The 16,066-nt window shown below is 32.7% G+C and overlaps 3 protein-coding genes across 3 annotated transcripts; 2 read left to right on the top strand and 1 right to left on the bottom strand.

Annotated features, from left to right (window-relative positions):
- The first annotated feature begins 506 nt into the window (after nucleotides 1–506).
- Nucleotides 507–1,977, top strand: LOC110730913. Its single transcript, XM_021910740.1, has 3 exons — nucleotides 507–803; nucleotides 1,106–1,226; nucleotides 1,382–1,977. The coding sequence occupies exons 1-3, from the start codon at nucleotides 615–617 to the stop codon at nucleotides 1,543–1,545; spliced, it is 474 nt and encodes a 157-aa protein (XP_021766432.1). The 5' UTR covers nucleotides 507–614; the 3' UTR covers nucleotides 1,546–1,977.
- Nucleotides 1,978–2,151: 174 nt separating this feature from the next.
- LOC110730912 (serine carboxypeptidase-like) lies at nucleotides 2,152–6,950 on the bottom strand. The gene is made up of 9 exons (XM_021910739.1): nucleotides 6,368–6,950; nucleotides 4,165–4,333; nucleotides 3,951–4,070; nucleotides 3,715–3,858; nucleotides 3,478–3,628; nucleotides 3,293–3,381; nucleotides 2,919–3,177; nucleotides 2,689–2,822; nucleotides 2,152–2,460 (listed from the first exon to the last, which is right to left on the bottom strand). Exons 1-9 carry the CDS (start codon nucleotides 6,721–6,723, stop codon nucleotides 2,338–2,340), a joined length of 1,545 nt encoding a protein of 514 aa, XP_021766431.1. The 5' UTR covers nucleotides 6,724–6,950; the 3' UTR covers nucleotides 2,152–2,337.
- A 7,331-nt stretch (nucleotides 6,951–14,281) lies between these two features.
- Nucleotides 14,282–15,717, top strand: LOC110730789 (pentatricopeptide repeat-containing protein DOT4, chloroplastic-like). The gene is made up of 2 exons (XM_021910611.1): nucleotides 14,282–15,640; nucleotides 15,700–15,717. The coding sequence occupies exons 1-2, from the start codon at nucleotides 14,282–14,284 to the stop codon at nucleotides 15,715–15,717; spliced, it is 1,377 nt and encodes a 458-aa protein (XP_021766303.1).
- The last annotated feature ends 349 nt before the right edge of the window (nucleotides 15,718–16,066 follow it).

Below are 16,066 nucleotides of genomic sequence, written 5' to 3'. Positions count from 1 at the left end.
AGTGCAGCCCAAAAGTTCTTAGAATTTGTGAATTGCATCCTGATTTAACTTTTTCATCGGTTTACGCATTGTAAATTATTCGGTTAAGGTTTTAGGGGTCATTTTAGGTCTTAAGAAAGCGCATCGAGCTTGAAATTAACAAAAAAAATAACGTAAGTGTCTTGTTTTGCGTAACAAAAATGTATTGATTTGTGGGCAACTATTTTTTGCTGTATAAGCAAGGCACTTACGTTATTTTTTTTTCTAATTCCGAGCTCAATTCGAATATTTTTCGACATGTAAATCGATGAAAAAGTTGAATCGTACTACAGTTTACAATTTATAAGAATTTTTGGGCTGCAATTTGCAAAATACTAACTTTAAATGATTTTAATTTGCAAATTTTCCTTTTTTTTACTATTTTTTATTCTTCCATTTATCCCACTACTTTCCTATTTTATTATTATTATTTCAAATTTCTTCTAAAATTTCGCAAATAGAAAAATAGAACAAGTATTTAAAAATGGAGCAAAATGGTATGAAAGGAGATAATCGTAGAAATCCCTTTCAAATAGTACAATCAAAATATTACTCCTACGACTCTTGTGTCGTAAGCTTAGAAACAAGAAGCTAACATGGCAGACGATAAGCCAGAGACTCTGATATGCACCATTGTAGCAGTAGACACCACCAACGACTTCTCTTACTTGGTTTGTTCAGTCTGCGAAAAGCCCCTTCACAACCCCATTTCACCCTGCAATTTCTGCAATCGTAACGCCTTCAATTCCTCTTCTTTTCCTTCCAAACGCCTCTTTCGCCTTCTTGTAAGTTTATCTTCCTGCAAATTTACCAATCTGATTTTGAAATTTCAGAGATAATTATGTGTCAGATTACATACGTTTCGTTTCCGGGTTAGGTTCACAATGTAGGAATTGTAGCGCCTAAACCCGGATCAAATTCCGTCTACATCACTACCTTTGCGAATGTGTGTGTATTTTAATATTTCTTGGTGGGGGGGGGGGGTTTATGGGTTTTTTTCAAATTTAGGCTTGAAATTTGGAATTTTGTTGAAAAATGTCTAATTCTTCAACTGATGATTATGGGTTTTTGGTGAATTTTTTGGCAGATGTCAATAGCATCAGATACAAAGGTATTTAGGGTGATATGCTTTGATAGGGCTGCTAAAGTTTTGCTTGGTTGTTCTGCTGGTGAATTTTTCGATTTCGCCAAGCTTCATCCTTTTGCAGGTACATTTTTCCCTTGTTAGCTAAATTTTGAGTTCATTCAGTTGTTTTTAGTCATGCCCTTCTTATGATAATGTTATTGTAGTTGATGTTGCATAGTAATTGCAAACTTTTGTATTTAGTCATGTTAGTAGTGATCTGTGGTTCGGTTCTTACAGCTGCAAATGCTGGAAGGATTCTTGAAGGTGAAATGTGTCGGATGACATTGGCGAAACCAAAGAATGGTAATGCTCAACATCTGCGCGTTGCATCAGTTGTTCCTTTGAGCTCTGGCTTTCAGCCAGTAATTCAGTCTTTGAAAGAACACTATGGAGTGCACTAGTTCTTGATTTCTCTACGTGGTATATTGGAGCTTAGTTACTGACTTACAGATGTATTGAAAGTCTTCTTGTTAGCAATGGATAGTTGTGGGAATTTGAGTGCATTTAAGGCTTATTACTGTCCTTGAGACTCAGAGAGTTTTAACAGATAGGGTTATCCTGTTACATAATAAAACAGACGATGCTGGTCTCTGCAAGTTTTCTACAGCTTTTCTTATCCAAACTTGTTCGCGGTTGAACTTTAGTTGTACCAATTTAGTGATGAACTTGTTATTGTAGAGAGTTGATGATCGACAGTAGCAACGGCCTACAGATACATATGTGTGGTTTGTGGTTAGAAGCCACTTTTGTATTACTGTGATTTGCTAAGTGAAATGAATTTGTGTATTTTGAACACTAGTACGTGAATGGATTGCTTAAACCAGTTTGGGTTTTGTCAAAAGGGTTATGTTTGAAGTTTCAGTGATGGCTTCAAGTTTCAATTGTTGTATGACCTGGAACTTTGTTTTATTTTCCTGTCATAGTGTTAAGGCTGAACACTCTTTCTTATTCACTGTTCCTTTGAAACCTTTGTTGTCCATCTTACAAATTAGAAATCTGAAGCTTTGTGGAACACAGGGTAGTATAATTTATTTGTATGCTTAAAAAGAATTAACTTGAAAATTCATGCCTACATAAGATCTTAGGTACTGCACACTGATGTCTATATGGGTCAAAGTAGTAGCTCGTTCATATCAGACTGTACGTTTGATTTTACTACAAGTGCTTCTGACCCATCAGCAACGGGCAGAGTATCAAACGGGTGAAATCTTATCTGTAATATCTGCTGAAGCCAGAGTACCTTTAGTCCACCTCTTGAGCATCTCTAGAGCAGCCTTAGGCTGGTCCATTGGGACCATGTGTCCAGCATCATGCACCTGTCTCATAAAAATTCCAAAGTTAGCTACTACATTGTAGTAAAGACGAAGATTAGGTTATGGTTGATTAAAAATCAGGCTCAAAATTGAGCAAACTTAGATAATTGGCACCATGTTTAAAGGATGCAATGCCCTTACTCTTTTTCTCAGTCATCCTAAGACTCCCAACAGTAAGAACATAAGGTAAATTTATGCCATTATATAGAAACATAAGTGCAAGAGCTAGACCTTGAGGAAAGCAAGGGAACCATGACTTTTCATTTGTCCTGCTTCTTTGTTATCAACAGTGAAGGATACAGTAGGAGCTGCTGTAAAATCTTTCTGTCCAGACCATTCCACGGCATGCACCCACCTAGAGTTCCCTGCAGCAGATAGAAAGACAACTCATTTATATGATGAAGGTTAATGACTGGTAAATCTGGATAAGATTAAAAAGCTTCTGGTGAGCAATAACTTACCAAGCCAGTTGCATATCAGATCATACTCCCCAGCATAAACCAGCAACTTGATTCCATCCTCCAAAAGGGCAGGGATACCAACTTCGAGATTCCTCATCCAGTCCATTTGCATGGCATCATAAACCTCGGTACTACATGATACGAAGTCAATGTCCCCAACACCAAGGGCTTTTCTTACTGATTTCTGATTCAGTAATGTCTCCATATTCGAAAAGTCATAACACAAGCTGGTCTCACACTTCTTCCTGATGTCATAGTACTGCATATAGAAGAAATAGATTTTTCGCAGTTAGTCCATGCTCAAGGCAGGCTTTTCGAAATGTTATGTTTCCATTTCCATTTCTATTTCTAAAATGTAATACAGTGTTACTTACGTTTGTATCTCCTGCATAGTCCATGATTTTGTTGAAGATGTTGGTGCAAGCAAAGTACGCATTCAAGCAAGAATCTTTACCATCAGTACCTGAAATCCCCAAGGACGAGAAAACACTTCATATACGACTTACAGAAGTCTTAATAGCTGCGTTTAGCAGGAAACAGGAAGACACAGGATAAATACCACACTGCTTGATTGCTTGTTCACAAGCAGGAACCATTTCGCTGATACTTTTGTGCTCTGCCTGTTTGATGATCCCATTATCCAAAGCAAAGTCCGGGTATGCTTTGTATTGAATTTCTGGATGGGTGAGGCCGTTACCAATTGCAAAACCCTGATTACAAGGAAAACAGATTGAAATTAAGTCCTTGCAAGTAATTCAAAGATCGAAAAAGAAAAGTAAAGGGGAGATTGAAGTACCTTGAGATTTATGGGAAGTCCTTCTTTAGCCTTGTTTCCGTTGTGAACTCTAGCAGCAAAGGCAGGGATGTAGTGCCCAGCATAAGATTCTCCAGTGATATAGAAGTCATTCTTGGCATACTGAGGATGCGCCTTAAAGAAAGCCTATAAATTTCCAAAAATATTTCGATTTAGAACTGGATTGTAGTCCCTTACTAGTACGAGAAATCAATTTGAACCAACAGCAGCACACGCACCTGCAGGAAGTCGTACAAGTCATTGCTAACACCATTCTCGTCGTGTCGAATGTCACCAGAATTGGAAGTGTAACTAAAGCCTGTTCCTATTGGCTGGTCGACGTAGATGAGATTAGAAGCCTACAAAAGTATCAACAAATCTCATGTCATGAATCATCACAGGATCAAGACTAAAAATTCAAAGAAGTTGAATGACCAAGGATTAGAATGATACCTTATCCCAACCATAATCATTCCAAATCAGAGACATATTGTTGGCAATTTGATAAGGTCCATTCTCATAGAATAGAGCTAGCTCACTGCTGCACCCTGGTCCTCCTGTCAACCAAATCACGACGGGATCATCCTTGCGATTTCGTGATTCAAAGAAGAAGTAGAACATCCTGCAAAGATTTTTGTTCATTAAGTCATCAGAACTATGTCACTTTGATTTAGAATTTTTTTTTAAAAAGAAAAAAAAAATCAAAAAAAAAAAAAAAGGTACATTTACATTTTTTTTTTTTGAACACAAAATAGGTACATTTACATTGATGGGCTTAAAATTAACTTTTGTACTGTAAATCTATCTATCTATAACTAATACTAAATAGCAAACGCTGATGTCATATTTATTCAAAGCTGTACACGTGGCACTATTTTATGAAAAAATTCCCCGCTCAAATGTTTTTTTTTTTTTTTTTTTTTTTATAAAAAAAAAGGTACATTTACATTTTTTTTAGCACAAAATAGGTACATTTCATTGATGGGCTTAAAATTAACTTTTAAACAGATTATAGCTATTTTTTAGGTAATTAATTTAAAATAAGTACCTAAAACTTTGGTGATTTATGTTGATATTAGGTTGTTGGAGTCTTTATAGGAATAGTTAGCATAATTGAGGTCAATTAATTGAACTTTTGAACATTTTAAACTCAAAAAAAAAAAAAAAAACATTCAAAAATTCAAAGATAAAATACTGGTAAACCTGTGCATCGCACGGGTGCTAACCTAGTTTTTCATTAAAAAGATGGCCTTTTTGTCCCAGAATTAATTTTTAAAGAGACTTGTACGTATATTGATAATTACAGTAATAAAAAAAATTGTCATCTTTACAAGTTATTCCAAAACAATAAAAAAAACCAAAAAAAAAAAAAAAAAACATTGATTTCCTTTTTGTGTATGCAACATTGTTTGATGCTTTGTATTATTAGCAAATTCTTTATTTCTGCCTATTCTCTTTTTATGTAACATGTGTTTATGCTTTGTTTAGCAAATACACTAAACCTTGAATTGTGACATAAAATGACTGTTTTTTCGTCTCATAATATAATTCCTTAACGAAAAATATAAAAATCACTTTGTAACTTCCCGAGGAGTAATTTAAGGAGAAATATGACATTACTTTGTAACAAATAAAATTTCAAAAAAAAAAAACCAACTTAAAATAACATAGTACAAGTTCTTTCAAGGATAAAACTAGTATTAAAAATGTACCGAGTAATCAAAGTGTAAAAGGTACACAATTGCATTATCTAGCAAAATATAGAATTCAATCATTTCAACACAAAAACAACCAAACATTGATTTCCTTTAATTATCCTTTATCTCTTTTTATGCAACATTTTTTTATGCTAGCTTAGTATGGCCGTCAATTATTCATGCTTGCATATGCAGAAACCTTTAACGAAATATATATCACACATAATAATCACAACATCATGACTCATGAGTATTCTTTACTATATTATTATATACAATTAAAACCTCTATTCAAATAAATAAATATGTATACAATTAAAACCCATTTAATATATTATTAAGTTAATACATGTATTTAGTTAGGCTTAGGCATGAACTTCACTTTTGTTCTTAAAAAAGAAACATCTTTTTCTTTACTTTACTGTCTTTTCCTTGCTTCTTAGAAAGTGTACCATTAATTTACTCCATAGATTAAGGCAAGCAATCACATGTAATTACAAGGCTTTGCGCGGTAACATCAACTCAACATTAATAATATTGATCAACGCGTAATTTAATTTAATTTGTACCAATATCGCCAAACATATCAAAACCATAATTATTGATTACGTACTCCCACGCAATTTTATTTCATTAAAAAATAACATAAGTCATTTTATATATATATTCTGGAAGAGGATAAAGGATATTTTATGCTTAATTGTATATAATATGACCGTTGTATATAATTTTATTTATCGTATGATAATTGAACGCCACAAAAACAAAATGAAAATTATATATGATCATGTGTGAATATGCGATGTAAACCACTATCGTGCAAAAGTATAGTATCCATAAAATTCAAGCAAATAGTTGAACTAGGATTACAAAGTCAAAAAAATCTGGTAAAACTAATAAAAACAAAACCAACTCTTGAAAAAAAAAAGATAGAAAACACAAAGAGCACAAAAACACACCTGGCATCTTTAGAATGAGGAAGACGATAATACCCTGCATGATGACCCAAATCCTCAACACTAGTACCCGGGTCACCACCCAATTCGGATATCTTAAACCTCTTCTCTACCAAACCCGATTCCGAAACCGATAACCCGGTTTCGACATCGTCGTGGTGGTTATAAGGGTGTTTTGGGAATAAGTTAAGTTGCCTTATAAGTCTCTCTGCTTGAAGTTTTGGAAATGTTGTGGTAGATGATAACTTAAAGTGTTCTTGTTGTTTATGGTTTGGTTTAGCATTTGTTAATGATTGTAAATTCAATAGACAAAAAAGAACAACAAAATAACTAAATTTATGAAAAAACTTAAACCCCATTTTTGTTTTTGTTGGTTTTTAATTTTTGAAATTTGAGATAAGAAAAAGAAGAGAAGTTTGAAGGCTATTTATAGAGTTTGGAATTTAGGTATAAAGTGGGGGGAAATAAAATGTGAGAAAAAAGAGTGCCTTAACGGTCTAAGGGTTGTTCAGTTGTTGCACTAAAAGTAATGTATTTCTTACTTTAAAGCTATTTGTTTACAAATTAATATTATGTATTATTATATTTTGGCTCTTTGTTTCCTTTGTTTTTTTAGTTGTCATTCTTTTTCTTTGTCTTTGCTCCTACTTATCTTTTGCTTTGATGTGCCATCATTCCCTTCCCTTGTTTGGATTTCTTTACATTAGGTGATATATTTATTTTATTTTATAAAGGGATTTCAAAATTTAGGAAATATATATATATATATATATATAAAAGTAATGTTATGTAAATTATTTGATGCAATTAAGAGAATGTAATTACTTACACACTATGCAATGAATGTGGCTATAGCGTTTAAAGCTAATTAAGAAAGGAAGGCTATTATCTTTAAAGCCATATTCTTTTGCCATGTTTTACTTCTCTATTTAGTGTTATAGTACTAGTGAGATGTAAATCAAATTTAATGTTTACTATAATCTTCAAATTCAGGGAATAGTAAGATATCGATAAATCATTAGATGCATTTGAGAGAATGGATATGTATATTTCAATATTTGCAATAAATGCGAACATAAGTTTGAAGGGAAAAAAAAATCTATGTAATCCTTACTTTTATAATTCTTTCTTATGTTATCTCATTATTGGGGGATAAACAATCTTTGTCACACCTAATAAGACATTTCTTTATTCAAGAAACTTCTTACTTTAATTTTTGTCCATGTCTCTTATAAGGACTTTTATAATCGAGTTAAGGAACGCTTAAGGGCTTTCAATTTTACATCCACAAATTCTTGTTTAAACTACGTATACTTTGGTGTTTTATTGCAAAACGAATGGACTATATTATGCTTCTAATTAATCAAGTGAACCTACACTTTTTTTTTTTTTTGATCATAGGCTCTACACACTGTTGAGCCACAAACCACCCCTAATGTTTTGATAAGGTAAATTAGTTGACATCTACGATACGAGTGTGTAAGAAATATAATCAAAGAAAGGTAGAGTAATTTACTACCTCTAGATCATAATATTATATGCAACTTTGAAATTTTTTATATTTCACAAATAATACCCCAAAGTTGCATATAATACGATCCGGAGGTAATATTACTTATGTAAGGAAAATGTCACTTCTTAAATCTAGATAACTAATTAATAATCCCATGACAAGGTAATTACGGAAATTAGAGCAAGTACAAAAATTTGCTTTGAATCATGGCCTTTTCGATCTTTTTTTTTTTTTTTTTTTTTCATATTTGAAAGATTAGCTCTCAAAATTTTAAACATCAAACACCCACACTCTCCAACGCCAAAAATTGGAATGCTTTACTTAGCTTTATTTATCAACTTTGTAATATATAATATACTAGGTAAAATGTATAGAGTATTATTATTTTAAAAATCACAATATAATCAATACTTAATTAGTCAATTTTTCTATCTATTAGGACAATGCTTAAAGTCTATGCTAGTTTAGAGCCACCGAATAAGAGAATCTCCCTTTCCAATAATTACAATTGTTGGAGTACTCTTCTAACAATGGTTTTTTTTTTTTTTTTTTTTTTTTTTTTTTTTTAAATGTTGGCCAGTTGGGTGTTTGTCCTACGCTGGAAAGAAAAAGAGTTTTTACTTACTTTATACTTCGTATACATTGACTTGTGGTGTAAACATGAATAAGTTCCTAATAATATAGAATGTATAAATTAAATAACCTTAATCTTTTTTTTTTTTTTTTTTTTTTTTTTTGTTATTGAAAGGAATTAAATAACCTTAATCTCTAGTAGTGTCACAAAGTACTATTCCTTAATCTCTACTAATACTTTGTATTAAATTAACATAATTATTTGTCATATCATGAGTGAAATTTTAATATGTATGTTACATACTTCCTCCGTTATAAATTACTCATAACAAAGGGATATTATTTGTGAGACATAAAATATTCCTTTGTTGCGAGTAATATGTAACGGAGGGAGTATATTATTGGTACATGCATGTATTAATTACGTGAGCGATCACATTTTTGTCTACTACGTAGAATTCGTTGTGTGAGATTAATGCATGTAGAGAGAGTGAGGGATAACTCAAGTGGTTAGAGCTCTCCTCTCGTTTCCAGGTGATCTTGGGATCGATTCTCATCACCCGCCTGGGAGTCTTTAAAAAAAAAAAGATTAATGCATGTAGAACTTGCCCTTCAATGAAGTTTTTGACTAACATACCAACCCAAAGTGGAATTAATAGCTTCCTTAATTTAATAACTTTACAACATGCTTAGCTTCTGATATTTATTGTAGGTTTTAGTGTTTTGGTGAAGTCAAACACTATAGTTTAAACTTTAAGGTAATGATTAGCCTTAAGTAGTAATAACATTATTCAATTCGATTCCAACTTTACAATAGAGTAAAATAAATCTTAAATTTCCTTAATTACTTATCATATAATATAAGTAATTTATATATCTACCTCGGCTCTAATACAGGTTAATAATAGTGAAATCCAACCAACGCTACGTAGTACGTACTACCCTATATATATTATGCACTACTAGTAATTAGTTTTATCGAATATACCCTATCTACTAGTTTGATGATGTGAAATGGTTATTTTTTGTCCGAGTGTTAAATCTGTTGAAAGGTAAATGACGAATGAAAAAACGGCTTGAAAAAAGTACCAAAATGAGCTAGCTAAGGAATACATACATAAACCGTCAACGTCATATTAGAGACAGTTTGATCCCTAAAACATGGAATATTGTTGAGTACACACAAAAGATGCAGAAGATAGATTAAAGGGTATGTTTTGGTAAGCAATTGCGTAAAAGGAGCCACCTTTCTAAACTAATTAATTTAATACATACATCACAAAAAATAATGGCCTTTTTTTTTAATAAATTAAGCAAGCTTAACAAGCCAAAAAAAAAAAAAAAAAAACAAAAAAAGTGTAGTTGTCAGTGAATCGGTAATTAAGCGTGAAGTGAAATATAGGTGGACCTTTTATTGTTTGTTTAATGACGAGTTGATGACTGATCTTCCATACTTAGTTGACGTAAGACTACCTAATTATAGAGCTTATACTAGAATACTTGTTTTATTCTCTCAACACTACTACTATATGTTCAATTACAACAAGATAAGATTATGTCTTGATATTTAAAGTTTGCTCATTTTCATTGTCATTTTGTATAATATTGCCATACTCCGATCTCTAAGCTTCCTCCTTTTTGTAAGGCCTTGTTTGGTTTGATGTAAAAGGTTTTCATGGAAAATGAATTTTTCATTTTTTCCCATTTTCCTTTGTTTGGTTTGTTAAAGGGTGGAAAACAATTTTTTCAAGGGTGGAAAATTCCATCCTTAATGATGACAAACATTTTCCTTCCTAAAATTAGGGAAGCCACATTTTCCTCTCTGCTCCTTACCTCTTTTTTTACTCCCCTCTCATTCATCCTTAAATTTTCACTCCTATTTTTTTTATTTTTCTTGGACTTTTCTTGTATGCAACCAAACAAAGGAAAATTAATTTGTAATTGTGTTTTTCCTTGAAAATATATTTTCCATGAAAACTAATTTTTCATTGAAAATTTTTACATTAAACCAAACGGGGCCTAAGTGACACACTAGTTTTCCAGCGGAGTGAAGTTGCATATATAGGTTATCAGATGAGATAAATATATAAGTGGTGACCACAAAGTGGTTTTAAATAATGTGGTACTGGACGCCAAAAGAAAGATATAGTAAGTCCCTTTAAAATAATCTTTTTGTATCCCCTTTTTTAAGATGTTCACAAAATACTTATTACCTACATTAGAATGAAATTTGTTTTACCCACACATATAAAACATGTGATTTGGGTCTCTCCACTAATTTTCTTTCTCTCACGACTTACATAACCCTATTAAATTCCTTAATTAATTTGCATGTCCCAACATATCTATAACATGCCTTATTCATTTAGTAATAATCGCGACAATTTCTTTTACATTCATTTTATAATAATTGCAAGAGTTACCCATCTAGTAAGGACTCACTACTGTTGTATTAATTAATTTCTTCTCAGGGATGAAAGTTCGGTTTGCGGTTTAGATTATAGCTAAAATCAAATCTTATATATCCGAATTAATTCGATTTTGGATTTCTCAAATCGAATCCAAACCAAATCAAGATTCAGTCCAATCCAAACCAAACCGAATTAATTTGGTTTTTCTAATTAGAATCCAATCCAAATTAAAATTTAATTTGTTTTCTTCTTTTGCAACAATCAAACCCAAAATTTGAACTTCACTCAGAATTTATTGCAATCATTCAACCTTTTTTTGTTGTTAAAAATAAGTTCTCTTTTTAATATCCACTACCAATGTTGATGAAGAAATTGAGAGAGGATGGAGAACTGGAGAAGATGTGGCTGATGAGGGTGGCTGGTAAGCCAATTGAAGTGTGAAATGAGGGAGAAAAGTGAGAAGATGTGGCGTGAGGCCATGAGCGATGAGTCGTGACTTTTTAAGAGAGTGAGTTAGTACTGAGAAAGGAGAATTGAAAATCAGATATTTTTATAATTTGGGTTTATATATGAAAGAAGAAGGGGTTGGGATATATACTTTGTAAAAACAAGCAGGCTTAATGACTTAATGTAATGGGTCAAAATTTCGGTTTATAATTCAGCTTTCTGTTTTTTAAGGGCTATTCCCAGTTAATTCCTCAGATAAACAAAATTTGTTTATCACGGGGCATAATTGTACGTCTTTTCAGGTACTAGTGGAGGGGTATATGTGTCTTTTCATGTACTAAGCTAGTTGAGGGGTACATGTGTAATTTCCTCACCAAACAGTAAAAGCAAAAGGCAAACAGTAATTGGACAGCTCATCAAAAGTATTGAATAAATGACCTTACTTTTTCAATATATTTACAAAAATGCCATCACATTAACAAAATTCGTTTATCTAGCAGAATAACTTGTATTTCCATTTTTTAAACCCCAAATCAAATCCAAACCCTAATCCATAATTTTTAATTTTTTCCAAACCAAATCCAATTCGAATTCAAAAGAAAAATCAAAACCGAATTAGTAATTTAGGGTTCGTTTGGCATTGCTGTGGTTTTCTGTTTTTTAGTTTTTTGTTTTTTAAAAGTATATTATATATGTCACATAATGAATCAAAAATTATTTAGACTTATTAAAATCATGATGATTTTGAAAACTGACAACAAAAAAGTGGAAACACCTTTTTCTTGTTTCCTGTTTTTGGTTTTTAGTTTTCAAAAAAACAGGAAACTAAAAACAAAAAATGATGCCAAACAAGCCCGAGTAATTCGGTTTGATTTTTGGTTCGGTTCGATTCGATTATAATCCGAATTACTTTAACCATACCCTCTCCTAATAACTCCACTTGCACATTATTTCTTGATCCTATCAACCTTACTTATAATACTTTTTGAAATGCTTCGTATTCTCTTTGCTACTAATTATACTTAAGAAACTCTATATTGGGTGAGACTTGCTTTACTAATGACTTCGTCCGTAAGACAAGTCCAAAATAAGAAAAAAAAACCTTCAAAAATGCTAAATAAACATATGAGATAACGTATATATATACACTTAATCATATTATCTAGCCAATTAGCCATGTTATTTAGCCAATTAATCATATCATCCAATTTAAATGCTTGAAAATCGATATCATCCAAACAATTAATCATACCATCCAAACAATTAACTATGTCATCCAGTTAGCCAACCAATCATATCATCCGATCAAGGCAATTAATAATATCATATAAACAATTAATTAATCATATCATTCATATCATTCGGAATAATCTCATCAAAACAATCTTTTGAAATTAGTTTATTAAACAATTAACTTTTTGGGTATTACAAACACTGAAATAACTAACGATTACCAATGTTTACCATTTACTTTTTACAAAATCACCTATTAACAACTGGCTAGTTAAACCAACTAATTAAACCTGTTAACACAACCAGATATATCAATTAGCAGCTAATTACTTCCTCCGTTTTTTTAAGTGCCCTATTGGGGATTTTTGACACACTATTCATTAAACATACTTTGACCAATGTTTCTGAATTATACATAAGAAAAATATAGTCTATTATAGGTACTTGTTAGAATCTTCTGGATGAGTAGATAATTAATATTCAATTGTTATACTTCCTCCGTTTTCTTTTAGATGCAACACACCCTTTAGCGTGGTAATTAAGAAAGGTGAGATTTACATGATATAATAAACTTTAAAATAAGATGAGTGGTTGTTAGGAGTGTAATTTAGTGGGCCATGTGCTTTAAATAAGGGAAATAGTATAGTTTTTCCCTAAAGTAAGTTTCCTTTTATAGTGTGTTGCAAGTATTGTGACATTTCCTTTTTAGGGAAGTGTTGCAAGTAAAAGAAACGGAGGAAGTATAATTTATAGTTAATGATAATTAATGATATTATTAGTCAAAATTTTGCATCGAAATACGTATCATATCACTATAGGGTATGGATGGTAATTCGGGTTAGCAAGTCGGGTTCAAGCCAGATTTCGGGTTATGCTTGAAAACAATAAAAAAAAAATAGTGTAAAACTTAATATTGTTATGAAATAAGAAATTTTGGTCAAATCGGGTCAAATCCGGGTTGTTTGGGTTCAGATCGAGTCGGGTTTGGTTTTCTCTCGATAACTTCGGGTCGGGTTAATGGGTCGGGTCAGGGATTGCCAGCCCTACTATGGGGCATTTAAAAAAAACGGCGGGAATATCAAATAGCTTAAGGCGATTTAATTGTTAGTAGGAAAGAGAAATAATAAAAAGATGGTGCAAGTGGGTTGGAAGGAGAGAGAAATAATAATATAGTAGTGGTTCCACACCAAATATGAAAATGTTGCAATTATTATGAAATGATGAAAATGTTGCATTTCTTACAATACGGATGAAGTACTCCTAAAACTCTGCGTCCGAAGAAATGGAACAAGTACTAAAAAACGGATGAAGTATTAAACTCCCGCTCCGACCCCACCCTATGATTTTAACAAAATTACGTGTCATGACGATTACTATGAAACAAAGGCAACACATTATTACAGACTTGTTCACTTCAGCTTAATTTCAGTTCAACTCCAATCATTTCAGTTCAGATCCTAATTTCCTTCGTTCATAAAATATTCATTTCACCTCAATTCAATTCAGTTCAGTTCCAATCAATTCAGTTCAATAAATATGAACAAAGCCTAACTCCATAACCCCTAACCTTTACCCTAAGTCCCTAACAACATGCTCCGTAACGGTGTAATCCTGTAACACTAACGACCTGTAATATAATTTTCATAAGTTTTTAAAAAGTTAACGAACTTTCAAATATAAAACAAACAAAAAAAAAAAAAAAAAAAAAAAAAAAAAGGGTGATTCATGAATGAAATTAAAATGGCAATCACCAAGTACCAAAATTCTGCGTTGTGCATACATTGCAGGCTTGCAGCAATGCACAGAAACTCTCTCAAATCTCTTATCTATTCTCACACTAGTTTCCACACTTCATCTTCCTCAATTTCCGTCGATTTAAACAACCAAATTCCGACGCTTCCATTTTCGTCGCTTCAATGTCGAGCTATCCTTCAGTCCCTTACCAACTCCAAATCCTTAAAAACAGGCAAAGCTCTTCATGCCCTTATGTTATCTTCTGGTATTCTTCATAAAAACACAAATTTAAGCACTAAACTTGCTGCATTTTATGCAAATTGTGGAAAAATGTCAGAAGCCCAGAAATTTTTTGATCGAATTGAGTTTAAATCTTCGTTTTTATGGAATTATATGATTAGGGGTTATACTGGATGTGGGTTTTATCTTAAATCTGTGTTGTTTTATCGTAAAATGATTAATTTTGGTGTTCAACCTGATAATTTTACATACCCTTTTGTAATTAAGGCTTGTGGTGATTCTTTGCTTGTTGGGTTTGGGAAGATAATTCATGGTGAGGTTGTGATTAGTGGGTTTGAGTCGGATGTTTATGTGGGTAATTGTTTATTGGCAATGTACTCGAAATTCGGGGAAATGAGGAATGCACGGTTAGTGTTCGATAGAATGTCTAAGAGAGATTTGACCTCTTGGAATACTATGATCACTGGGTATGCAAAGAATGGTTACTCTAGAGAGGCCTTGTGTATTTTTGTTTTGTTGCTTAGATCTCAATTAATTCCTGATTCGACTAGTTTTCTCGGTCTCCTTTCGGCTTGTTCTGATATGCAAATGGTTGAGAAGGGTAAGGAAGTACATGGCTATGTTTTACGGAATAGCTTGTTTAGTTCTAATAGATTTTTGACCAATTCTCTTGTTGAGTTGTATTGTAAATGCAAGACAATGTTGTACGCAAGGCGGTTGTTCGCTGTCTCATGGAAGGATTCTGTTACTTGGAATACAATGATTTCAGGTTATGTACAAATTGGCAAGGGTTTTGAAGGTTTAAAACTTTTCTGCCAAATGGTTTCATATGGTGAACAGCCGGACTTAGCTACGATCATTGCTCTGCTGAGGGCTTGTGAACAGGTCACTGCCATTGATTTTGGCATGTCTATTCACTCTTATCTTGTTCAGAAAGGGTTTGGATGTAGCATTATGGCTGCAACTTCTCTTATAGGTATGTATACCCAATGTGGTAGGCTGTCTTGTTCACAACGTGTTTTTAATGAAATAGCAGAGAAATATTTGGTTTCTTGGACTGCTATGATTTCAGCATACGGGCACCATGGGAAAGGAAGGGAAGCTATTTCAGTTTTTGACCAAATGGTAGGAAATGGCATTGTTCCTGACGAGGGCGCTTTTACTTGTACATTGACTGCGTGTAGCCACGCAGGACTTGTTGAGGATGGGAGAGAAATTTTTAATCAAATACAACAGAAGTATGGCATGAAACCTGCACTGGCTCATTATGAATGCTTGGTTGATCTTCTTAGCAGAGCAGGACACTTAGAGGAAGCATATGTAATCATTAACAATATGGCAGTGGAACCGACAGATGATGTATGGGTTTCTCTTCTCTCTGGTTGTAGGCTTCATGGTAATGTTGGTCTAGCTGAGGTGTCTGCTCAGAAAGTTTCTGAACAAAATCCAAATAGAGTAAGCAGCTACATTTCTTTATCACATGTATATGCTGATGAGAAACGGTGGGATGATGCAGAGAAGCTACGAGTTAAATTACAAAGTAAAGGACTG

Source organism: Chenopodium quinoa, unplaced genomic scaffold (assembly GCF_001683475.1).
Source record: "Chenopodium quinoa cultivar QQ74 unplaced genomic scaffold, ASM168347v1, whole genome shotgun sequence".
In the NCBI taxonomy this organism is placed as follows: Eukaryota; Viridiplantae; Streptophyta; class Magnoliopsida; order Caryophyllales; family Amaranthaceae; genus Chenopodium; species Chenopodium quinoa.
The sequence above is the reverse complement of the archived record's forward strand: the minus strand, read 5'-3'. Positions and strand labels throughout refer to the sequence as shown.